This window comes from Aethalodelphis obliquidens, unplaced genomic scaffold (genome assembly GCF_003676395.1).
Source record: "Aethalodelphis obliquidens isolate GAN/ISIS:26980383/991018 unplaced genomic scaffold, ASM367639v1 scaffold112, whole genome shotgun sequence".
Classification (NCBI taxonomy): Eukaryota; Metazoa; Chordata; class Mammalia; order Artiodactyla; family Delphinidae; genus Aethalodelphis; species Aethalodelphis obliquidens.
The window spans coordinates 2131548-2156524 of NW_020838056.1; the positions used below are offsets into that span (position 1 = coordinate 2131548).

Genomic DNA, 24977 nt, shown 5'->3' on the forward strand with positions numbered 1-24977 from the left:
AAGAATAAATGGAAGGTAGGACAGTTTCAGATAAAGTTTGTTTAAGCAATTACTCATCCCTGTGATAGTGGTTAGTCTCCCTTCTGGCTGTAAACCTGCCAGAGAGGATTTATACCAACTGTATTTTCCAGGAGGTCCTGCTTAAATCTACAAAAGAAGTTGAGATCAGGTTTTTTTCTGTGACTGCTGTTTGTTCAGATGTTTTTAGCTCAGCAACTAACAAAGGATTAATCTCCAAAATATACAAGCAGCTCAATATCAAAAAAACAAACAACCCAATCCAAAAATGGGCAGAAGACCTAACTAGACATTTCTCCAAATACAGATTCCCAAAAAACACATGAAAGGATGCTCAACATCACTAATCATTAGAGAAATGCAAATCAAAACTACAATGAGGTATCACCTCACACCAGTCAGAATGGCCATCATCAAAAAGCTACAAACAATAAATGCTGGAGAGGGTGTGGAGAAAAAAGAACCCTCTTGCACTGTTGGTGGGAATATAAATTGATACAGCCACTATGGAGAACAGTATGGAGGTTCCTCAAAAAACTAAAAATAGAACTACCATACGACCCAGCAACCCCACTACTGGGCATATACCCTGAGAAAACCATAATTCAAAAAGAGACGTGGGCTTCCCTGGTGGCGCAGTGGTTGAGAGTCCGCCTGCCGATGCAGGGGACACAGGTTCGTGAGAGGCCCACGTACCACAAAAAAAAAAAAGAGAGACATGCACCACAATGTACATTGCAACACTATTTACAATCGCCAGGACATGGAAGCAACCTAAGTGTCCATCGACAAATGAATGGATAAAGATGTGGCTCATATATACAATGGAATATTACTCAGCCATAAAAAGAAACGAAATTGAGTTATTTGTAGTGAGGTGGATGGAACTAGAGTCTGTCATACAGAGTGAAGTAAGTCAGAAAGAGAGAAACAAATACCGTATGCTAACACATACATATGGAAATTTTAAAAGAAAATGGTTATGAAGAACCTAGGGGCCGGATGGGAATAAAGACTCAGACCTACTAGAGAATGGACTTGAGGACACGGGGAGGGGGAAGGGTAAGCTGGGACGAAGTGAGAGAGTGGCATGGACATATACACACTACCAAATGTAAAACAGATAGCTAGTGGGAAGCAGCTGCATAGCACAGGGAGATCAGCTCCGTGCTTTGTGACCACCTAGAGGGGTGGGATAGGGAGGGTGGGAGGGAGGGAGACATAAGAGGGAAGAGTTATGGGGATATATGTATAGCTGATTCACTTTGTTATAATGCAGAAACTAACACACCATTGTAAAACAATTATACCCCAATAAAAAATTATAGATAATATAAATAAATATTAAAATAAATAAATAATTAAAATAAAATAAAAGATTATTTTAAAAGAATCCTCATGCCGCTGAGCTGAATTTTGAATCCCTACAGGTGCAAAACCATGCGGGATCTTAGTTCCCCAGCCAGGGATTGAACCCGTGCCCCCTGCAGTGGAAGTACGGAGTCCTAACCATTGGACCACCAGGGAACTCCCAAGAGGGTTTCTTGAAGGAAAGGGCTGTTCTTCCTTCCGCCTCAAGTCTGATAGGGGGGCTTCAAGGGAGCATGGCCTGAATTCCCTGGAGCTGACTGGGGTGCAAGTGTGAAGCGGGCCACTAAGGTCTGCTGTGAGCCCCACCGGCAGGGCAGATAGAGACAGGTCACAGAGTCGACCTGAGGTTGTGTCACCCTGATCAGGGGATGGTGCACCCTCAGGTGGTGTCTCCAATGCTGAGCAGCCCACAAGAGGAAGAGCCAGCATCTGGGCATCTGACTGCCCCCCAGAAGGCACCACCAACACTTTTTCTGCACCTGTATCTCTCCTCCCTCTCCTCCCGTCACCCTAAATGAGGCTGGAGTGACATCGTGAACCGGTGAAGGGTAAAGAGGGCTGAGAATAGGGAGAGGGAATAGTGAGGAAGCCAGCCACACCTCCCTTCCCCACTGAGTTTCCAAGATGAACCAGGGCAGCCTGCTGGGGCCCCACCAGCTCACCTCCCCTGCTGCTCAGTTTGCCCTTCAAGTGTTCTGACCCTTCCAGACTCTTAAGTTCAGAAGTAGGGCAGGAGAAGAGATAAAGGTGGAAGCTGGACTGTCTCTAATGACCCAACCTCAGAAGTCATAAAGTATCCTTTCTACTCACCTGGATTCTAGGGGATGGCACAGAGACTGCTTTCTCTCAAACTGGAGGAATGTCACATTCGCAGTATAAGGAATTCATATAGGACGGGAGATACTGGACTAGCCATCTTTGGAAAATACATCCAATCTGTCCCATGAATAAGCAAACACATCAGAGTGGTGGACCCAGTAAATGAACTCAAGTTTTGTTAGTACCTTTTGTTCAAAGAGGAAGGAATATACGTCACACATTCTAGAAAGTTTCTCCTGCAACTTGGAGAAGATAAAAGCTTTGTTGATAAAGAGGGTTGATTGACAGTTATGAGAATAATTCACTTATTTGTGTAATCTGCCTCTTTAACAAAAATGCAGGCTCTGTGAGGAGCTCTAGATAGATAGGTAGTTAGACAGGTAGATAAATTCTCCAGTGCATAACTCAGAGCCCAGTACACAGTAGCTGTGCAAAAAATTCTTATAGAATAAATAAATGAAATGACGAAATGCAGTGCCTGGACTTCTGAGATGAAGTGTCACTTGATGAGGTGCTGCCACCTTCTGGTCACTGGGGACCTTGCCAGCCATTTCCAACATTCCATTTCCCCATCTGCCTTCGGAAGGATGCACCCATCTCTTGCCATCACCTTTCTCAGTTTACAGGGCGCTTTCCTGATAGCTGATTGGTTTGGGTTTTAACAACAACCCTGACTCCTATGTTGACTCCCATTTAACCAGTAAGAACCGTGAAGACCAGAGGAGTTATTTACCAGAATTCTCTCTCCCTGGTCTCCACATGCTCACCCCGAGCCCCGCTCAACCCTCCAAGGCCTGGTGTGGCTTCCTCCACTGCACTGTGGCTATTCTGGCCAAAGTCTTCAAGGGCACCCTCGTGGAATCCAGCAACCCCTTCCCCTCCATATCTCACTCTGTACAGCACTGTACACTGTCAATCTCTTCCCTCCTCTAAGTACGTCCTTCCCTCAGCATCTTCCATTAACTAACTCCTCCCCGGATTTTCCCCTGCCTCCCTGGCTGCTGCTTCTCCTCTGCTACCTCTCTACAGTCCACCTTCCCCAGGGCTGTCCTGAGCCCACTTCTCCTCACAGACTCCTGGGAGACCACCTCCCTCAAAGCCTCGATTCCCGCTTGCACACAAGTGGCCCACCAGGTCTCTGTCACCAGCCCAGTCTTCTCTCCCACCTCCAGATCCGTTCATCCAGCCCCTGAAGACGGGCTCTGCCTGGAGACCCTGCACCTCACGCCCATCTTGTCCGAAGTCAAGCTGTGGTCTCCCCTCTCTGCCAACCTCCCTGCCCTTCCCCTCACGCCCATCACCCAGCCTAGGGAATGGCACCCCCACCCACTCACTTCCCCAAGACAGAAGGCTGGGGACCACCCCTGAGCGCTCCTTCCCCTCACGGCAGAGTCCACTGAATAGTTGTCAGTCTGCTCCCTCAAACCAAGCACCAGGCACTCAGGCATCTTTTAGCTCTTTTAGGTCTTGTCTAGTCTACGCCCTCGGCATCCCTCGGACCAGCCCCTCCTCCCCTCCTCTCTGCCACCATTAACATCTTCATCATTCAGAACCTGGGCCACTATGACAGGCCCTCATCACCAGCCTCCTGTGACCCAAATTGCCCCTGATTAAAACCCTTCAGGATGGGGCCTAAACTCCTTGCCTGGCATTCACAGATTAGCCCTGCCTGCCACCCAAGACCAACCTCCACCCTCTGCCCATCCACCCTGCCCTCAAGTCACACCATGCACACCTCTGTGCCTCTGCCCATTCTCTTCCCTCTGCCTGGAATACCTTTCTTTCATCTGCCTATATCTAAAGCATCTCATACCCACTGTACAGACACGGAACCTGAGGCTCAGAGCACTAACATAACTTGTCCAAGGTTGTAGAGCTGGGAAGTGGTGGAGATGAGGAACCAAAGGAGGACGGTCTGAAACCTGCTCCTTTCACTCCAAAGCATCCAGGCGCTGCTGCAAGCCTCAGTTTCCCCAAGTGTAAAATGCGAGGAAGGAAAGACTCTGGGCTCTTCCTGCTCTGACTTCTTCCCTAACCAGGATTTCTTGATTTGGGGATGCTCTGAAGCTCTCTGGTGGTGACCTGGGGGTACTAAGCACCACTGCCTAGGATCCCCTAGCCAGCCACTCAGTAGAGAATGCTTGGGCCAAGCTCTGAGCTGGCTGGGCTATGTTACAAGTGGACAGACATGGTCTCCTGCCCTCCCTCCCTCAACTGCTCCAGTTTCCATTCTCTATTAGTTTTCTGTAGCTGTGTGGCAAAATACCACAAACTCAGTGGCTTAAACAATACCCATTTGTTAGCCTAGTTTTGTAGGTCAGAAGTCTGGCACAGCAGGGCTGGCTTCTCTGCTCAGGGAATCCTAAGGCTGAAACTAGTCCTCATCTGGAAATCAAACTTCTGTTCCAAGCTCATTCAGGCTGGTGACAGAATTCAAATTAAAAAGTTCTGCTGTATGAAAGACAATGTCAAAAGAATCAGAAGATGAGGCACAGACTGGGAGAATATATTTGCAAAAGGCATATCAGATAAAGGACTGTTATCCAAAATATACAAAGAACTCTTAAAACTCAACAATAAGAAAACAAACAACCCAATTTTAAAAATGAGTCAAAGACCTTGACAGACATCTCATCAAAGAAGATACACAGATGGCAAATAAGCATATGAAAAGATGCTCCACATCATATATCATCAGGAAAATGCAAATTAAAACAACGAGCTATCCCTACATGCCTATAGAAATGGCCAAAGTCCAGAACATTGACAACACCAAATGTTGGCAAGGATGTGGAGCAACACGAACTCTCATTCATTGCTGGTGGGAAGGCAAAACTGGTACAGCCACTTTGGAAGACAGTTTGGCTGTATCTTACAAAACTAAACATACTCTTACCATTCCATCCACCAAGCATACTCCTTGGTATTTACCCAAAGGAGTCGAAAACGGATGTCTACACAAAAACCTACACACAGATGTTTACTGCAAATTTATTCATAATTATCAAAAGTTGGAAGCAACCAAGACATCCTTCAGTAGGTAAATCAATAAACTGTGGTACATCCAGCCAACGGAATATTACTAAGCCCTGAAAAGTCATGAAAGAACCTTAAATGCATACTACTAAGTGAAAGAAGGTAATCCAAAAAGGCTATGTACTATACGATTCTAACTATATGACATTTTTTGTAAGACAAAACTATGGAAACAGCAAAAAGATCAGTGGTTGCCAGGGGTTAGAGGGGAGGGAGGGATGAATAGGCAGAGCACAGAGGACTTTTAGGGCAGTGAAACCACGCTGAATGATTCCATAATGATGGATACATGTCATTATACATTTGTCCAAACCCACAGAATGTACAACACCAAAAATGAACTCTAATGTAAACTATGGACTTTGAGTGACAATGATGTGTCAATGTAGGTTCATCGATGGTAACAAATGTACCATCTGGTGGGGATGTTGATAGTGAAGGAGGCTGTGCACTGTGTAGGGGCAGGGGGATCTATGAGAACTCTGTACTTTGCGCTCAATTTCGCTGCAAACCTAAAAACTGCTCCAAAAAAAACAAAGTCTATTTCAAAGGAAAAAAATATACACTGGATTTGGAAGGTTCAATTCAAAATAAAGAATATAAAATATCTCATTAATAATTTTTATTGATACATGTACATATGATAATGTTTTAGAAATTTGAGTCAGATAAAATATAATATTAAAATTAATGTCACTTTTTTCTTTTTGCTTTTTACACTGTGGCTACTAGAAAATTTTAAATGCCTTATGTGGCTTGCATTGTTTTTCTACCAGGCAGCACTGGCCTAAATCTTCAAAGCAACTGCATGACATAGGCACATTATTATCTCACAGGTGGGAGAAGTTAATGTAGCAGACGCTGCTAGTGCCCCCGGATCCCTCACATCTCCCAGGGGTCACTTGCAGCTTCAGTGCACAGCCCCTGTACAGGCTCACAGAGTCCTAACCTCAAACATGTGCATCTCTCTGCCTGAGGGGCAGACCAGAAGTCCAGGGTAGCTAGTGCTTCTGGGACCAGCCCTCAACCAGTGGGGTGAGGAAAGGTGGATAAATACCCCAGCTTCCTCACCCTGGGTGAGGCGTGTTCTACACCAGCTCCCAGAGGGTCCCCAGTGGTATCCAGTCTCAGCTGTCCACAGAAGTAATCTGCTTTCCTTCCCCTCCTCGCTTCTTTACTCCCTCACCACCTTCCCCCCCTCCCAGTGAAATCACTTGCACCCAAATGCTCCTATCAGGCTCTGCTATTGGAAGATCCCAAACGAAGACACTAGAATACAGACAGCTGGAAGACTCTCAGAGGTCGTATAAATAGGAAGAGACAGGCTGGTGATTTGATACCAGCAGTCTGACACCAGATCCCACACTCAGAAACCACACCTCGCTGCCCCTCATGCCACAGCCATGACATTCCTATGCGAGGAGGGTAGAGACTGTGCCCTCAAATCTGTCCAGCTTTGAGCTGACCCCCAAGCAGAGCAGGAAGTGCCTTCTCTAGGTTCAGATGATTTTGTCAAGAGGCTGAGCCGACCTGTCTCCTGCAGCCCTGGAAAGGACCCAGCCTGGCCTGCCCAGAGCTGTGCCTTGACAACGTGTCTGCTTCCCAGCTGGAGGGAAGCCAGGACTGCCAGCCAGTGCTTTGAAGGGCACTCATCTTTGGACCAAAAGGACACACTGGGATCTGGGACTTGGGAAAGCTGGGGGTGGCGAGGATCCAGGGGAAGATATATGGAGCTTACTCATTAATTTAGCTTATATATGCTGGGCACTGTTGCAAATGTGTTCTGTGTGTGTGTGTGTGTGTGTGTGTGTGTGTGTGTGTGTGTGTGATAAGTGTGTATTCCTCACAGCAACCTTCTGAGGTATACACTATTATTATGCCCATTTTATAGGTGAGGAAACTGAGGAACAGAGAGGGTAAGTAACTTGCCAAGGTCACACAGCTAGTAAGTATCACAGATAGGATTCAAATTTAGGCAGTCTGGCTCTTAACCATTCCTGCATTCTGACTCTCCTGAAACTTCTGGTGAGTCTACTGCCAGCTGCTCACTCTGAGCTCTGCCTGAGTACCAGTTCTCCTGGGAGACAGGCATGAACTTCTGACTAATCCCCAACTTTAGCAGAGCCCCACTCACTTAGAGGAATGGACTGACAGAGGAATGTGCCCTCAAGACTGGAAAGCAGTAAGCTCCAGAAGGGGGGCTGTAATCACCGGAAAACGACACGCTTCCCTCCTACCCCCTCCCCCAGGGCCCCTCTGCCTTTTGACAGAGATCAATTAATAAGCACAGCCATTCAACCTCAGTGTAATTATTTATTCCCAGCCTCGTTCCCCAAATGATTTGAGGGGGCTTAAAAAGATAAATTCACAGCATCTCCACCAAAGATATTCTGATAAATAATGCCTGGTTCATTGCCTTAATGGCCTTGTCACTGACACCCTGATGATGTGATACTGTTAGATCATTACACATAGGGTGACCAGCTCATCCTGGTTTTCTTTGAACTTTCCCAGTTTTAAAACTGAAAGTTCCTTGTTCTGGGAAACCCCTCAGACAGGCAACAAGGACAGTTGGTTACCCTCATTACTCAGGATACAGCCCACAAAGTCTACTTGCTAGAAGACTAAAAATTTAGCTCTGAGCTTCCTCAGAGCCAAGGCAAAGAGGGAAACACTGGGACTTCCCTGGTGGCGCAGTGCTTAAGAATCCACCTGCCAATGCAGAGGACACGGGTTCGAGCCCTGGTCCAGGAAGATCCCACATGCTGTGGAGCAACCAAGCCCGTGTGCCACAACTACTGAGCCTGCACTCTAGAGCCCGCGAGCCACAACTACTGAGCCCACGTGCTACAACTACTGAAGCCTGTGTGCCTAGAGCCCATGCTCCGCAACAAGAGAAGCCACTGCAATGAGAAGCCCGTGTACCACAACAGAGAGTAGCCCCCGCTTGACACAACTAGAGAAAGCCTGCGAGCAGCAACAAAGACCCAATGCAGCCAAAACTAAAAATAAATTTAAAAAAAACAGAAAACAAAAAAAAAAATCAGGTGGTCATAAAAAGTCTTTCTTAATATTGAGATCTAAGAAATTTCTACCATGAGTTATCACACTTGTGGTGAGTACAAAAGTGGGTTCCCTCTAGGCGCTTTTCTTACATATGTAGTAACAGCAGGCCCTTCCATAGCACATGCCATGTGCTAAGCGCTCTCACAAAACCTTCTCATACGTGAACTCATTCAAGTCTCAAAACCACTCTAGAAGGCAGGCACTGAGGCTCCTCTTTCCTTGGCCTGAGAGGACGCACGTCTCCCTGCTCTTTCCAGGGAGAGCCAGGAGTCCACGGAGTAAGAGGAGGGGCAAGGAAAGCAGCAAGAGGGAAGAAGCCAGGGATGGGGGCTTCCAGATGCCCCTCTCCCCTCCCCCAGGCCAACACTGCCTGCCTGACATTGACTCAATGGAAAGAGTGAGCAGTGCCTGGTGTCACTCCCTGGCACCAGAGGGCATGCTGGATGTCAGAAGATCCTGTTCTGCCAGGTAACAGAACGCACCTGCAGGGCCTGCAACACGGAGCCCGGGCAAAATGCCTCCTTCGCGTGTGCTCTGCGTGGTCCCCTGACGCCCCTTACCACACCGCCCTTCCATGCCAAAATGCCAAGATCTCTTGAGCCTACTAAGCCCCTTGGACTCTGGGCAGAAAAGGAGGGGGTAGGCGTGACCCCCCCCCAGTCCTTCTGTGACTGGGAAGCTGATGACTCCAGGGTCAGAAATAACCCCAGAGTCAGCTCCCCGTGTGCTGCCCCTCCCCTCCCCTCCCCTCCATTCCCAGAAAGCCTGGGCCCTGAGTCAGAGGCAAGAGCCTGAAAATAAACAAGGACCCAGATAATCTGCTGTGAACACCACAGAACCACGCTGTGGAATTCCCTGATAAATCAGGGACCCAGTGAAGAACTGAGGCCTGGAAACACAGGCGTCTTTCCCCCAGATCCAGCTGCGTGTGCTCAGGGCCAAATATACCTGTGCTGTGGAGGGATAGAAGAGAGAGGGGAAATCTTTAGTGCAGAGGGAGTCGGGGAGAAGGAGTGCTGGGCCTTACTCTCAGGGGTTTCCAGGCCAGGAACTGAGGAGGAGGGCGCCAGGCCTGCCCTCAGGGGGCTTCCAGTCTCGTGGCAAGGTGGACGCACAGCACATGTCAGGAATACTCAGAGGCTGGTCTGGAGTACGGAGGTGGGAGCTGGGCCACGCAGGTGTCAGATGCCCCTCCTTATTCATGCCCTCAAAACAGTGTGGGATACCCGCACCACACACCATGGCTGAGTCACTGACCCCAATCCTCAGATCAGACGGGGATGAATGAAGCTCTCCCCTCCCCACTCCTCTTCCCCTCCCCAACAGAAAGGACATGTAACTGATTCCCAGGACAGACCAGTTAACTTCCACAAGCCCTAAAAATAACGGAACCACTTCATACTCTGAACTGAGCCTCCCCCCACCCGCCCCCACCTTGGCCCACCCCCTAACCAGCCAGATAAAGGCAGCTGCTGGGGCTGGCAGGGGACAGAGACCTGGAGCCAGGGCAGCGAGAAGGCATCTGACGGAGCCGGCAGAGCAAGACCAGCCCCAAACAACGAGAGGAACAACAGCCCCTTAGGCCACACCTGCCACAGACCCCAAACCACCATCAGCCAAGCAGGACACTCGGGTGAGTAACCCACCCCTTTGTCTCTCCACGGCAGGGCTGGATCTCCAGGCTGGGACCCCCCTGGACCCTCTCAGGGTAGCATGTATGAGGGGCAGCTCTGGGTGGGGGAAGGAGGGTGAGGGGCGTGCATCTGGAGGCAGGTGAGTGGAGGGGTCTGATAGAAAGATTCCAAGAAGAAGTTAAGAGAGTTATCGTGAGCTCCACGGGGGGGTCCCAGAATGGCTGCCACAGGCCTGAGGCCTGCAGAGGGGCAGGTTCCAGCCAGCCTGGCATAATCCAGAAAGGCTTGCGGGAGGAAATGGCCTGGGGTTGCAATTTTTAAAATACAGGTATGGAGTTCCTCAGGCTTCAGGGCTTCTTCCCAAGGGAAGCCCCAGCTAGGCCCAGTGTCTGGAAGAAAGGACAGAGGAGTCGGGGGAGGACATGGAGGCTGGAGGCGGGTAAGTGGGCCCAACTCTGCACTGGTAGGACAAGCCCAGTGCCCAGCTGCTGCGGGTGAAAGTCTTGGCATATCTGGACCGGGAATGTCTCCCCAGGGCTGGCCTGAGCCCAGATCCCCACAAATCATGGCCTAGGGCCTGGGGTGGGATGCAGGCCATCGACCTGCCCAGTTGGAAAGCCCTTGGGGAAGATCTGGGGCGGTGGAGGGGGCGGGGGGTGGCGGCTCAAGGTAGGGCAACCAGATCTGAGTCTGTCCAGATGTAGAGATGTGTGGAGGTGCTGGGCCAAGAAAGAGCAGACCTGGAAGCAAAAGTAGGGGTCTCCCTGAGAGGCCGGCCCAGCCCTGGGAGGCCGAGCTCAGGGACACCCACTAAGGCTCAGGCCCTGCCCTAAGTCTTGTCCCAGTTCTGAACTCTGCCCTCACCCCACCCCTGTCCCTGCCCTCAAGAACCGTGGTGGGAAGGCCTTGCTACCACCTGGTGGAGCCTCCTGGGTCACCTCCTTCCCCTCTTGGGGCCTGTTTCCCTGTCTGAACAGTGAGGGGGTTGGGCTCAGTGACCTCTGCGGGTCCTCAGGTCTGCCATCTCTGGACTTTGTGATGCTGACAACTTGTGACCATAGTAGGAATTCTGGAGATTCCTGCGGGTGGGGATAGGGTGGAGCTGGTGGCCTGTACATGCCATCTGCTCAGGCCACCCGGGTGACAGGACAGTGAGGAGGTGGGGACAGTTGAGGTCTGCCTGTGGCAGAGGGTCGTCATGAGAACTCAGAGACTAAAGGAAGCACCCGAGCAGGTAACGAGACTCGGCTGCCGGCTTTAGATGCCGCACTCCTTGGGGCTCGGATGCCTTTGGTGGACAAGTCGGGGTGGGGTGGGGCACGCAAGGCTCAGTTTCCCCCCTTCTGAGGCAGCCATGAGAAGAAAGTCCTTCCCCCAGCCCCAGGTCGCTTCGGCCAGGAGAGGGTTCTAGCACTGGTCATGCTGTAGGCCAGGGGCCTGACACCAGCTCAGGAGGCAGGATCAGGGAGCCCAGGGCAGAGAAGGAGATGAGGTGGGTCCAGGCTCCCAGGGGTCCCACTGGCTGAGCCTGACCTCTCCCCAGCGCAGGGCTGCTGTGCTGAGGCCAGGACCTCGGCTATATTTAGCACCGAGTGCGGAGCAGAGCAGTGGGTCAGGGGCAGTAAGAGGGGGAACGTGCTTCTCATACTTTCCCTACTGGCCTCTGGGGACTGTTAGTACACCTGTCACAAGACAGATAAGACACCGAGGACAGAGACCAGAGAAGGGCTTGAGCGGTGGGAGGCCATGGGGGGCAGGGATGGGAGGGGCCTTTGTGGAAGCTGATGGGCATGAAGAGGGAGAAAGAAGAGGAGCACAGGAGATTCGGGCTGCACACAACTGGGGATGAGGATCCACGAGTGAGGGGCGGGGCTATCTCTGCAAGAAGGCCCTTGGTCGCACTGCCTCCCCTCCCTGTGGGTGTCACCCTCACACTCTCCTGGGGTGCCTTCCGGGGAACAGAGGGACACCACGCCACTAAGAAAGCTTCACACTCCCTACATATGGGGTCTAGGAACTCCAAGCCAGCACTGCCTGCCCCTCATTCGCCAAGATCTGACTCTAGGCCTCTTCTTTAAGTAACAGTGGTTGGGCCAGAAGATCCTTGAGGTCGCTCTAGCTCAGATCTTCTGAGTCTTGGCACAGAAAACCCCTAACTAGGATTCAGAATCAGGCTCTGCCTAACCATGAGATACCTGGTGAACCCTCACTCAACCTCGCTGCTTCCGCTGTAGCTCGGGCTGCTGGCCCCCGCTTTGCCTCCCTGGCCTGGGAAGGGTGAGTGGAGCTGGGCAGGCCACCCCCCTTGCCCCCCTCCCCCATGAAAGTGACAAGTGCGCCCTCTGGTGTTACGAAAGGAAACATAACTGATGACTATTTCTCTCCATGGAAAATAGTTACCAGTTTAGGTAACTGCCTCCCCCTGACTGGGACCCCTTAAATCAGAATTCCCCCAGGCCACTCACCTGAGAGTCTGCCAGGGAAAAACTGATTTTGGCAAAGGCAGGCAAGGACGGGCACGTCCAATTTTCCCAGTGGAGGTTTGGGCATCCCTTGGCTGAAGGACAGCTTCAAAGCCCACAGTGCCCTGTTTGCTCCCTAGCAACCCAGGTGATTCTGGGGAAGCACCCTGATGGATGGCTCCATGTGCATTAAACTCAAGACTTGTCATGTAACAACCACGCAGGTGGCAGGGTGAGACCCAGGCGAGGTCTGGAAAGGGAGGGGGTCTCTAAGCACATGCCACAGCAGGGCTACTCTGCCCCTGGGCCCTGCTCCCTGCCACTTCTCCCAGAAACCAGCCCCATCCCACCTAAAGCCCCCCACCCCATCCTCATCTCTGTCCCCTCTCCTCAGAAGGATGGCCGACGCTCAGACGCAGGTGGCCCCCACCCCAAGCATCCCAGTGGCAGCTACAGAGGACCTGCCCCTCCCTCCACCACCTGCTCTGGACGATCTGCCACTGCCGCCACCCAAGGAGTCCTTCTCCAAGTTCCACCAGCAGCGGCAAGCCAGCGAGCTCCGCCGCCTCTACAAGCACATCCACCCCGAGCTCCGCAAGAATCTGGCTGAGGCTGTGGCTGAAGACTTGGCTGAGATCCTGGGTTCCGAAGAGCCCACAGAGGGTGATGTCCAGTGCATGCGCTGGATCTTTGAGAACTGGCGGCTGGACGCCATTGGGGACCATGAGAGGCCACCTGTCAAGGAGCCCGTGCCCAGCGGCAATGTCCAGGCCACCTCCCGCAAGTTTGAGGAAGGCTCCTTTGCCAACAGCACAGACCAGGAGCCAGCCGGACCTCGGCCATCTGGAGGGGACGTCCATGCAGCCCGCTGGCTGTTTGAGACAAAGCCACTGGATGAGCTGACGGGCCATGCTGAGGCACCGGCAGCTACAGTGAGGGAGCCTGCAGCCAGTGGAGATGTCCAGGGTACCAGGATGCTCTTCGAGACACGGCCACTGGACCGCCTGGGCTCCCGCCCCTCCATCCAGGAGCAGAGCCCCTTGGAGCTGCGCTCAGAGATCCAGGAGCTGAAGGGCGATGTAAAGAAGACGGTGAAGCTGTTCCAAACAGAGCCGCTGTGTGCCATCCAGGACGCAGAGGGAGCCATCCACGAGGTCAAGGCCGCCTGCCGGGAGGAGATCCAAAGCAACGCGGTGAGGTCTGCCCGTTGGCTCTTTGAAACACAGCCTCTGGACGCCATCAACCAGGACCCCAGCCAGGTGCGGGTGATCCGGGGGATCTCTCTGGAGGAGGCGGCCAGGCCCGACGTCAGTGCAACTCGCTGGATCTTTGAGACACAGCCCCTGGATGCCATCCGGGAGATCTTGGTGGACGAGAAGGACTTCCAGCCATCCCCAGATCTTATCCCTCCTGGTCCAGACGTTCAGCAGCAGCGGCATTTGTTTGAGACCCGAGCACTAGACACTCTAAAGGGGGAAGAGGAGGCTGGACCTGAGGCGCCACCCAAAGAGGAAGTGATCCCCGGTGATGTCCGCTCCACCCTGTGGCTATTTGAGATGCAGCCCCTGGATACACTTAGAGACAAGGTCCAAGTGGGTCACCTGCAGCGGGTGGGGCCCCAGGAGGGTGAGAGGTTCATGTACGAGCGTCTATCCAGTGATGGTTCCTCAGCACTGTGCCTCTCTCAGAGTGCCCCCCAGAGGGATGGGGTGAAGGGAGACGTGAAGACCTTTAAGAACCTTTTTGAGACCCTACCCCTGGACAGCATCAGGCAGGGTGAAGCTTCGGCCCATGGGAGCATAAGCAGAGCAGAAGGAACTGATTCTGCTGGGCAGTCCCAGGACATAGGGTCCCCGGTGTATGCCATGCAGGATGGCAAAGGCCACCTCCATGCCCTGACCTCTGTCAGCAGAGAGCATGTAGTCGGAGGTGATGTACAGGGTTACAGGTGGATGTTTGAGACACAGCCCCTAGACCAACTAGGCCAAAACCCCAGTACCGTCGACGTGGTGCGGGGCATCACCCGGCAGGAAGTGGTGGCTGGAGACGTGGGCACTGCCCGGTGGCTCTTTGAGACCCAGCCCCTGGAGGTAATCCACCAACGGGAGCAGCAGGAACGACGGGAAGAAGAAGGAAAGCCTCAGGGAGGCCCTCAGCTTGAAGCATCCCCCAAGGGCGATGTGCAGACCATCCGCTGGTTGTTCGAGACATGTCCAATGAGTGAGTTGGGTGAGAAGCAGGGGTCAGAGGTCACAGATCCCACACCCAAGGCCAAGGCACGGTCCTGCACCTGGATGTTCACGCCCCAACCCCCAGACAGACCAGAAAGCTCCAGGGAGCAGCACCTTGAGGTCAGCCAGGTCCAGGCTGGGGAAAGACAGACAGACAGACACGTCTTTGAGACTGAGCCTCTGCAGGCCTCAGGCCATCCCTGCAGAAGGGGGCCTGTGCGATACTGCAGCAGAGTGGACATCCCCTCAGGGCAGGTGTCTCGTCAGAAGGAGGTTTTCCAGGCCCTGGAGGCAGGCAAGAGGGAAAACCAGGGATCCAGGGTAATCCCTGAGCCCATCCCAGCAGGCTCTGTGCACAAGTTCACCTGGCTCTTTGAGAATTGCCCCATGGGCTCCCTGGCAGCTGACAGCAACCACGGGGGCAACCTCCAGGAAGAGCAGCCCATGGGCCCCTCAGGCAACAGGGTGTGGGAGAGGCAACAGACTGCAACTGAGGGGACCCTGCGGACTCTGCACGCCACACCTGGCATCCTGCACCACGGAGGCATCATCATGGAGGCCCGAGGGCCAGGGGAGCTCTGCCTTGCCAAGTACGTGCTCCCAGGCCCAGGTCAGGGCAGCCCCCACGTTCGGAAGGAGGAGCTGGTGTCTGGCGAGCTTCCCAGGATCGTCCGCCAAGTGCTGCGCCGGCCAGACGTGGACCAGCAGGGGCTGCTGGTGCAGGAGGACCCAGTGGGCCAGCTTCGCCTCAAGCCATTGAAGCTGCCAGCACCAGGCAGCAGCTGGAAGGTCGAAGACATGGACCCTGAGTTCCAGCAGTTGCTGGCTTGTGGCCTCGGGACCTCGGTGGCGAGAACTGGGCTAGTGATGCAGGAGACAGAGCAGGGCCTAGTGGCACTGACCGCCTACTCTCTGCAGCCCCGGCTAACCAGCAGGGCCCCTGAGAGGAGCAGTGTGCAGCTGCTGGCCAGCTGCATAGACAAAGGAGACCTGAGTGGCCTGCACAGTCTGCGATGGGAGCCACCGGCTGACTCAAGTCCAGTGCCAGCCAGCGAGGGGGCCCAGAGGCTGCCCCTGACTGAGAGCATCATCCATGTTCCCCCACTGGACCCCAGCATGGGGATGGGGCATCTGAGAGGGCCGGGGGCCACCCCCTGCCCCCCACAGGCCATTGGAAAGGCAGTCCCTCTGGCTGGGGAAGAAAAGCAGGAAAGTAGATGCACTGGGCAGAAAGGGATGGAAGCTTTGGGAAAGTCAGATGGAGCCACGACTATGCCCCTGGGGCCCAGGTCCCCAAACCTCCAGGCTGCCATGCAGAGTCTGCGAATGGCAACAGCCAAAGCCCAAAGCCTGGACCAGCAAGTTCTGAGCAAGCACAAGCAGGGCCCCACCCCTGGAGCCGCCTCTATGCCCTCCCAGGATAGTCTTCTGCAAGTACCGGCCACAGCCACTGGGACTGCCCAGAGCAACACCAGGCCTCTGGCTGGAGGTGACCCCAGGATCCTAGCAGCCCCCAGAAAGGTCAGTGGGGAACAGAAAGCACTGCCTGGAGGGCTGCCTAGGGGGTGGGTGACTATTCAGGATGGCATTTACACTGCTCATCCCATCAGGACCTTTGACCTACCGGGGGGTGTCTGGCTTTCTGAGAGAGGAGACTTGCCAAGGGGCAGGGAGACTGCGCTCCTGTCTCAGGCTCCCAGCCCACTCCTGGAAGGCCCAGGTCAGAGTCTCGGGCCTGGGCAAGAGGAGCCTGGGAGCCACACACAGAAGGCCTGGGGACCTCCAGAGAAGGTGATGGCAGGACTCGGCCCAGGGGTCCTCCAAGCTGCAGAGACCACCCTGAAGGCTGCCCCTTTAGCCCCCCACACTCTGGCCTCTGGGCCTCAGGCTGCAGGTGCCAGCCTGCACTCCCATAATGCCTCTGTTCCGCCTCCTCCTCCTCTCCCAGCTGCTGTGACGGGACCTGACTTCCCAGCCCAAGCCGGCCATGATGAGAATTCCATCCAGCAGGCCTCTGAGCCCACGCAGGACCCCCTTCTCCAGTCCCACAGCAGCCCTGCTGGCCAGAGAAGCCTTGGGGATTCACAGACAAAAACCCCGAAACTGGAGCCCACCACGCACCCAAGGAAGAAGCCCCAGCTGCCCCCCAAACCTGCACATCTAAGCCAGATCCCCCCGCCTCACTGGCTGCCCAAGCCCTCAGCCCTCTCTCCCAGCTCCTCTAAGGAGGTGGGGCAAGGAAAATACAGACAAGGTGAGACTGGTACAGCTGACCATGACCTTCGGCCAACCAAGGTCCCCACCACTGCAGGCCAGGGCCGAGTATCGCCGGCTGGATGCTCCACTGGACAGAGCCAGCACAGCCCCCAGCATGACTCCAGCACCGTGGCCCCCAGGCCCACCAAAAGTCAGGCTGCGGGCAGCAACGACCAGAGCCCTGAGCCCCTCAAGCTCTCAGCTCTCAGCAGTGACCCCACCTCACCACAGCAGGGCCCCAGCCCCTCAGGAAAGAAGTGCACGGATGGTTCCCAGCAAGGGGTCCCTGAGAGCTCCAAGATTCTGCAGGGAAGCCAGCAAGAGCTCCAGGGCCTCCTGAGCCAGGTGCAAGCACTGGAGAAGGAGGCCAAAAGCACTGTGGACGTGCGGGCATTGAGGAGGCTCTTTGAGGCTGTGCCCCAGCTGAGAGGGGCCCCTCCAGCCCCTGCTGCCCCCAACAAGCCCGAGGCCTCAGTGGAGCAGGCCTTTGGGGAGCTGACAAGGGTCAGCACGGAGGTGGCCCGGCTGAAGGAACAGACCCTGGCCAGGCTGCTGGACATCGAGGAGGCCGTGCACAAGGCCCTCAGCTCCATGTCTAGCCTCCAGCCTGGGACTAACACCAGAGGCCATTCCCAGGGACCTCTAAAGGACCACAGGGCCCACAAGGTCAGTGTCACAGACAGCAGTAGAGTCAGGCCCAACTGCCCAGGCCAGGAGGTCAGGAGTCAAACTGAGGTTACATGCCACACTGAGGTCCAGGGTCAGGCCAAGGTCAGAAATCACACTGAGGCCAGAAATCAAGCAGCCCCAACCACCCCTTCTACTCGGAGGCTGGAGACCATGAGAGAAGAGTCAAGCCTCCCTCGAGTGTTACCTCCCAGCAGAGATTCACCCTCCTCCCCAACCTTTATCTCCATCGAGTCGGCCACGGGCCAGGCTCAGCCCCACCAGAAAGATGTCTGGGACAAGGCTGGGAAGAAAGAAGCCACCCAGTGCTCCGGACAGCCCCAGCATGCCCCTGCCTCAGCCAGCCCCCTGCCCACCAGGCAGCAGAAAAGTGTTCTGGAGCTGCAGACTGGGCCCGGTGGCTCCCAGCACTATGGAGCCACAAGAACAGTGACCGAGCAATATGAGAGGGTGGACCAGTGCAGGACCTCAGTGCTCACCTCCCCCACCACGGTCACCGAGCCCACAGAGCCGCCCAGGGGCCCAGGCCCCCACCTTGGGCTCCACGCCTCCCCCTTGATGAGGCAGTTCCTGCACAGTCCAGCCGGGCTCAGCACAGGCCTGGCAGAAGCTGGGAAGGTGTGTGTGCCCTGCAGCCACTCCCAGCCAGCTGCACAGTGAGCCCCTCCACCTCCCACCACAGCCTCCCACCCATCCCCAGGGCCCTGGGACGGAGGTGGGTGCCTACCTCCTGCACAGATGAGGCAAGGACCAAAAAGAAAGGGCATGTTCTGAGACTTGTGGAAAGTTTCCTTTTCATCAGTTCTTGCCAAAGGGGGGAAAGAAAAATGGAAAGAAGCCCCTCTGAGTAGCCCAAGCCCAGGAGCTGGATGGGGGCTCACAGCTGCTCGCGGAGGATGTAATCTGTACAGGCACACACACTCCTCTCACAGGCCTGGCCTGCGTGCCAACACGAGTGAGTATGCACGCCACTGCCTGAGACAGAACCCCGTGAGTGACCTTCAGCCTTCATTTCTTTTGATACAAGTCAAATGTTCTTAGTCTTCTGCTCTTTAATTCCTGGAGAGGACAGGGCCAGCTGCACTGGTCTCTGTTTCAGATTGACTAGGGCCCCAGAAGGGCCCCTTCATTACCATCTCTCTCATTCAGCGAATCATCCTGGCAGCACAAAGGTCATACAGAAAAGGTCGGCGATCACCAATGTCCCTAGAAGCCAAAGGTTCTCTCCACCCCCAATGCCCCTGACTCTGTACCCCAAATGGGAAGGATACAGTCTGAATAAACCCAAGTTTTATTCCCTCCTCTCTGTGTCTAACTGTGCATCTGTCCCAGAGTCTGGGTTCTCACTGTAGGGGAAAAACAGCCACACCTCCGGGTGCCCTGTGTTCCTGGCAACAGCAGTGTTAGAAAGCTCTGAAAAGCCACCCCTTCTTCTACCATCTTGGTTGGGAACCAGAAAGGCCTGCCCATCCCCCATTCTCCTTGCTCCCCATGCCCCAACCCATACATACACTGCTGCCCCCTACCTTGGACACCACCCTGGAGTGGAATCTGAACAGAATCCTGCCCCAGAGTGGAAGAATGGCCCAGTCAGGCCCGGGAAGGAGGGAGGGCCACAGCCAGGAGAACTCCAGTGGCCAAGACTGCTGGGCCACCTTCCTCCTGGTCAGGCCAGGTGCAATATTTAGAGCAGAGGTTCCTGGGAAGGGGAGGGCACAGATCCTGGCCTGGAAAGTCAGAATGATCTGGTGAAGGGCCCTTTTCCACACTTTCAAAAAGCACTGAGCGCCTGCTGCATGCCAGGCCTGTTCTAGGCAGCTGGGACACAGAGGTGAGGTCTAATGGGGTCATACACTCAGGGAACTGACTTTCTAGAATGAGGAGGCAGAGAGACTATGAATATACAGGAAAAATCAGTTCAGGAATAAGGGTTATGCGCCTGACTAAGCCATTCTCCCACTCTGGGGTAGGAATCTTAAAACATGATGATGTGACAGTGGTAGGTGATTGCCTTAGAGAGTGTGGCCAAGGCACACCCCTCCAAGGAGAAAAAATTTTTCAACTGAGATCTGAATAACAAAAAGCCAGTTATGGGACAATCAGGGGGAAGTGCCAGCTAGGCAGGGGGACGAGCACATGCAAACACCCAGAGGTGGGAGTGAGTGTAGTTCCTGGATTGCCTAAACACCCTTCTGTATAGGTGGACAACTACGATTGTCCACCCCTGCCTCCCCCGACCCACACACATATCCTGCCCCCGATAAGGTTAGGTGGAAACTTGTCCATACTTTGCTTTTGTTGAACAGGTAGGCTCCCATCATACCACCAGCCCAGGGATCAGCCCTCCACATCCCTCCCAGCCCCATCATTGCCTGCTCCACTGACAGGGGTTCCCCTGGGGCAGCAGAGCTCTGAGCTGGAAGCAGTCTGTCCCCTGGAAGACTGGTGTGTATAAGCAATTAAGATAGCAAGTCGGCCTACCTGGGCCGGCTACACATCTCATTATTACCCCCTCGCCACGGGTCACCCTCCCCCGTCCTCTGTGGGATCTCACTTGATTACAGGGCCCAGTAACTTATGGCATGACTGTTCTCAGTGTTCCCATTTGTAAAGTGGGCACGATTATAAGTGCCTACTATTGTGCAGATTAAGTGAATTAATATATGTAAAGTGCTTGGAACTATGCCCAGCGTCTGGAAACTCAAGGCTGTTCACGTCTCCTACTGTAATTATTAGTTTTAATCTATCTCTTGTTCTCACCTCCAGGTGGACTCCCTGTCTCGTTCATCTCAGTATCCTTACTGCTTATCACAAGTGCCTAGAAGGCACTGCACAAATGTCAAATAAATGAACCCCTGGGTAAATGAAATGATTGAGTGAATTCACTGATTCATCCAACTAACATTTATTGAGCACCTACTTCATGCCAGGTTCCATCCAGGGTGCTGAGAATAGAGATGAACATGGCAGAATTTACCCCTGACCTCATGGAACTTAGAGAAGGAAGACAATATATTATAAGCAGAGAAGGTAATTTTAGAAGGGAGCGATACTGTGAAGGAAATAAAAACAAGGTCAGCCCACGAGAGGAGAATTGGCAGTTACTTTAGCTTGCGTGGTTGGGGAAGGCATCTCTGAATGACAGAGGAAGCCAGTCCTAATAGCTGGAGGTGGCGGCCTAGGGGGAAGAGTGGGGAGAGGTTGGTGGATGGGTAGTGAGCGCACCAGAGGCAGCACGCAAGGAGAACAGCCGCCGCTCAGTAAGGCCTCGCCCAGTGCCCTCACAAGCTATCACACCTGCCATCACACCTGCTGCCGAACCCCAGGCACCGCCTCTCCTCCTGCCGGGGGAGTGGGCGGCATTTCCACGTGGGCCGACTGGGGGCGGAGCATGCGGCGCCCAGACCCCGCCCCTAGCCTGGAGGGGGCGTGTTCCCACCCGCCGTCGCCAAGGTGACAATGACATCACCTCGGCCGCTGGGTTCGGAACTTTTCGGGCGGCGGTAGCCGTTGCTGGGAAACACCCGGCAGGCGCGCAGCCAGGGGCAGGCTCCGCGCGGCAGACGCCGGACGCCAGTACACGCCGTCCTGGCAGGCCCCTGCTCGGAGCCTCCTCCTGGATTCCAGGATGCCAGTTCCGGTCCTCACCCCTGCCGCGGCCCCATCCAGGACCGTCCTGCCGGCCGGGCGCCTCCTCCCTTCTCATTACTCTGTCACTGCCTCTGTTCCGAGCTTATCCAACAGTCCCCATCTTCACCGCCATCACCCTGTCCCAGGCCACCATCCATCCCCCCTTTCCTGGACCACTGCCATAGCCTCCCAAGTGGTCTTCCCTTTGCCCTGTCTTTACAGTCTGTCATCCACCTGGCACCCAAAGCTCTTATCAAGAGTTTACCAGACCAAGTCACTCCTTTATAATACCCTCCACAGGCTTTCAGCTCACTCAGCCTGAAATCTAACTCTTCTCAGGGGCCTGTAAGACCAGAATGCCTTGCCTCTCAACCTTCCTCTCCAACTTCATTGCCCCATTCTCCTCCTCACCCACATCCCCCTAGTTACACTGGCCTTCCTGATCTTCACAGAACACACCAAGCTGATTCCTGCCTCAGGGCCTTTGCACCTGCTGTACCCTATGCTAGGAAGTCTCTTCTGCAAGATCTTTAGTGGCTGGGCTCTTTCTCACTCACATTCCAGTTCAAATGTCTCTCCAGAAAGAACTTTCCTGATCCATACCTCCTCTGCCTCCCCCACCTATCCCGACACCCACCCACTCCCAATCTATAGCGGCCTTCCTCCAAGTTATTATGCTGTGCTATTTTTGTTTGTTTTCCTGAGAACCTATCACAGTAGAAAAGTATCTTGCTCACATATTTGCTTGTTTATTGTCAGTGTTCTGCATACTATTCCTGCATGGCAAACCACCCCAAATTTAGTGGTTTAAAAAACCATTTTATGGTGCTCATGAATTCTGTGGGTCAGGAATTTGGACAGAACACAGTGGGCATGATGTGTGAGCTCAGCTGGAAAGTCTCAAAGGGTGGGGGTAATATGACAGCTAGGGTCTGCAAACATCTGAAAACTCACTCACTCAAATGTCTGGCAGTTGATGCTGGCTACTGGCTGGGACCTCAGCTGGAATGTCAGCCAGAACACATATGTGTGGCCTCCCCGTGTTGCCTGGGCCTCCTCACATTATGGGAGTCTCAGGGTAGTTGGACTTCCTGTGTTGCATCTCATTTCCAAAGGCGTGTGTCCCAACTAACAAGGCAGAAGCTGCATTGCCTTTTATGATCTAGCCTCAGAAGTCACACACAATCACTTCTGCATTAGGTTGGTTACAAGTAAGTCACAAGTCTGTATATTGAATGGAAGGGGTATTAGACACTACCTTTTGATGAGGAAGAGGCAACGTTCTAGAAGAATATGTGGCCAACTTTGGAAAGTGCCATCTCCACAGGCAAATCTCCCTCCACTGGAGTATCATCTCCATGCCAACCACTTCTCATTTGTTTATTGTTGCATCTCCAGTGCCTAGAATGGTACAAAAGCACATAGTAGGTGCTCAATCCATGTTTTAGAGTGAATAAATGAAGGTTTGTCTTTCAAGGAGTCATTTGAGCCCAGTTCTTCTCCCTGTAAGTATAGTTCCTATCCCAGCCCTGGATTTTGGCCTGGTCTGCTCTGGAGGAAGCCGTGTTTGCGTTGGAAGGTGGGAATCACGTATAGTTTTTTGTTTGTTTTTTGTTTTCTGGCAGGGACTGCAGGGTTGGGGAGAAAGGGCAGTTATTGGGGATTGAGCAACATGTAGCCAAATGAGATTCTGGAACAGTGTTCTACTGTAAGAGGTGTTGAAAACCCAGTCTGTTTCTTCTCATTCTGAACTCTGGAAATGCCCAGGTGAGGACTGTGGTTTTGTCTTCTGGGCCATCTGGGCAAGAGGTGGCCCTGAAGCCGCCCACACACCTATTAAGGTACGCAAACTCTCCCTGCTTTGTGACTGGTGAAGAACCCTCCATTTGATCTTCCCAAAGTCCTGAAGCCGGTACAGTTTCTCCTCTTGTTTTCTCCTGTCCAGGAGGGATGAGCCAGAGAAGTCAACCCAGGCTTCTCCAGGCCCCACCTCCTCACATCAATCTGTGGCTTACCCTTCCCCCTCCCTTCCATCTCCACTGTGGCTTAGGAAGAGTTTGGATGTCATTACAGCGACAGCGATCCCAATGCCCTTCCCACCTCCAGTGCCACCCCCAAACTATCAATCCTCCAGTCCAGCCCTGCAATGGCTCCTCACCACCTCCACCATAAAATCCACACTCCTCCCGTCATTCAAGGCCCTTCTTGTTCAGCTGCCGCCTGTGTTTATAGCCTCTCTCACTCCATTCCCCCAAGAGAATCAGACCTTCCAGGTCCTTTAATGTTCTATCCAGGCTTTGTCACACCACCCTGGCTTTGTCCAAGGTCAGCTTACCCACTGGGCACAGCAGGCATGGATGGAGCCTCAGGCCCACAATACTTGATGGGCCCATGAAAATATTCTTCTTTTAAAATCAACAGGAAAAAAAGAACTTTTGGGTAGAAGAAAATGGTTTAGTATATAACATCAGTAACCACCACAGTTATTAAATATATTCTTAAATATTTTTTTACGGAGGAAGGAGCCCATGAAAGCCCAAGTGCCTAAGGCTTACGAAAGTCATAATGCAGCCCCCCTCATTTCCCCCTCCGGTTCATTTCTGTAAGCTTGGTGTTGAAGACACAGCTCTGAGGCAACCTTTTCAAGGAAGCAGAAGCCATGGAGGGTGTCCTTCTCTGACCTCTCAACTTTATGCAGATTTGTAGCTTGGAAAACGCCGTTGTAAACTTTCGGTTTTGTACGTGTCCCCCCTCCCCCACTACTGTTGGTACCTGCGAGTCAGCGACACACACACACACTTTTTCTCCCTCATGAAGGTACCCGCTCCCCACCTGTGGCAGAGCCGCCAAGTTAGACAACTATCTAACTTCGGAAGAAAATTCTGGCAGAGGCTCAGCCTAGGGGCCCCCGGTAGTTGGCCCCTGGTCCCAAACCTGTAGCGACGGGCGCCCGGCCGCTAGTCCCGGGTTGGCGCGCGCAACCGGCCGCGGTGGGTGTGGGGGGCGTGGGGTGCGTGGGGGGCGTGGGGGAGCGTGGGGGAGCGTGGGGGCGTGGGGGGCGGGGCCTCGGGTCTAGCAGGCGGCCGCTTGGCCTCACGCCGCTGCCAGCTCCACCCACCCCCGACCGGAAGGAGGAAGCTGCCTCTGAGCGGGGAGCTCCGGCCCTCCCCTGACGCACCCCCTTCCTCCTCCCCTCCCGCCTCTCCCGTTAGTTTTCTTACGAAAAAGTGCTGCTGAGAATTCCCAGAAGGTCCCGGATGTGAAGTCACCGGCGTGAGGTCACCGAGCCTGGTTCCAGGAATCTGAAGCTTGTGGGGGAGGAAGGAAAGCGCCGAAAACAGGGGAGCAGGGGGGAGCAAGTGGAGCCGTGGCTATTGTTGGCGGGGGCCCCCTGGCTCCCCTGAGTCCCACGCTTGTCTCCAGCTGGGTCTTCTGACCCCAAGAGAGGTTCCAAGGGATAAGATGCTTCACTTCTCCCATAGTATAGAAATGCCAGTTGAAACCAGTATACTGATCCAAAAGGAGTGTTTATCCACTTTTGGGAGGCGGAGGGGTGGGAGAGAAATGGAGAACAACCTGGCATTAGGATCAGAATTTTAAATGAACATACCCTTTGACCTAACAGTTGCGCGTACAGTAGCTCTATCACCTACTAACTAACCTTGGAAATCATGCAGTATCACTTCTTGCACATTTTGTTCATGATAGGTCACTAAGGCTGGCCCATATTCAAGGGGAGAGGAATTAGATTCCCTCTTTTGATAAGT

General features: G+C 53.7%; 1 protein-coding gene and 1 long non-coding RNA gene across 3 annotated transcripts in view; one reads left to right on the plus strand and one right to left on the minus strand.

Moving 5' to 3' along the window:
- The window catches only part of LOC113615079 (uncharacterized), a 76571-nt gene extending 52373 nt beyond the window's left edge, over positions 1-24198 (minus strand). For both annotated transcript variants that reach the window (XR_003430901.1, XR_003430900.1), the window contains exons 1-2: positions 24043-24198; positions 22469-22611 (exon numbers count right to left, since the gene is read on the minus strand). This is a non-coding gene — a long non-coding RNA (uncharacterized LOC113615079). The remainder of the gene's footprint in view (positions 1-22468; positions 22612-24042) is intronic.
- Positions 12795-18996, plus strand: XIRP1 (xin actin binding repeat containing 1). Its single transcript, XM_027097124.1, has one exon. The coding sequence runs from the start codon at positions 12805-12807 to the stop codon at positions 18238-18240; it is 5436 nt and encodes a 1811-aa protein (XP_026952925.1). The 5' UTR covers positions 12795-12804; the 3' UTR covers positions 18241-18996.
- Positions 24199-24977: the final 779 nt, after the last annotated feature.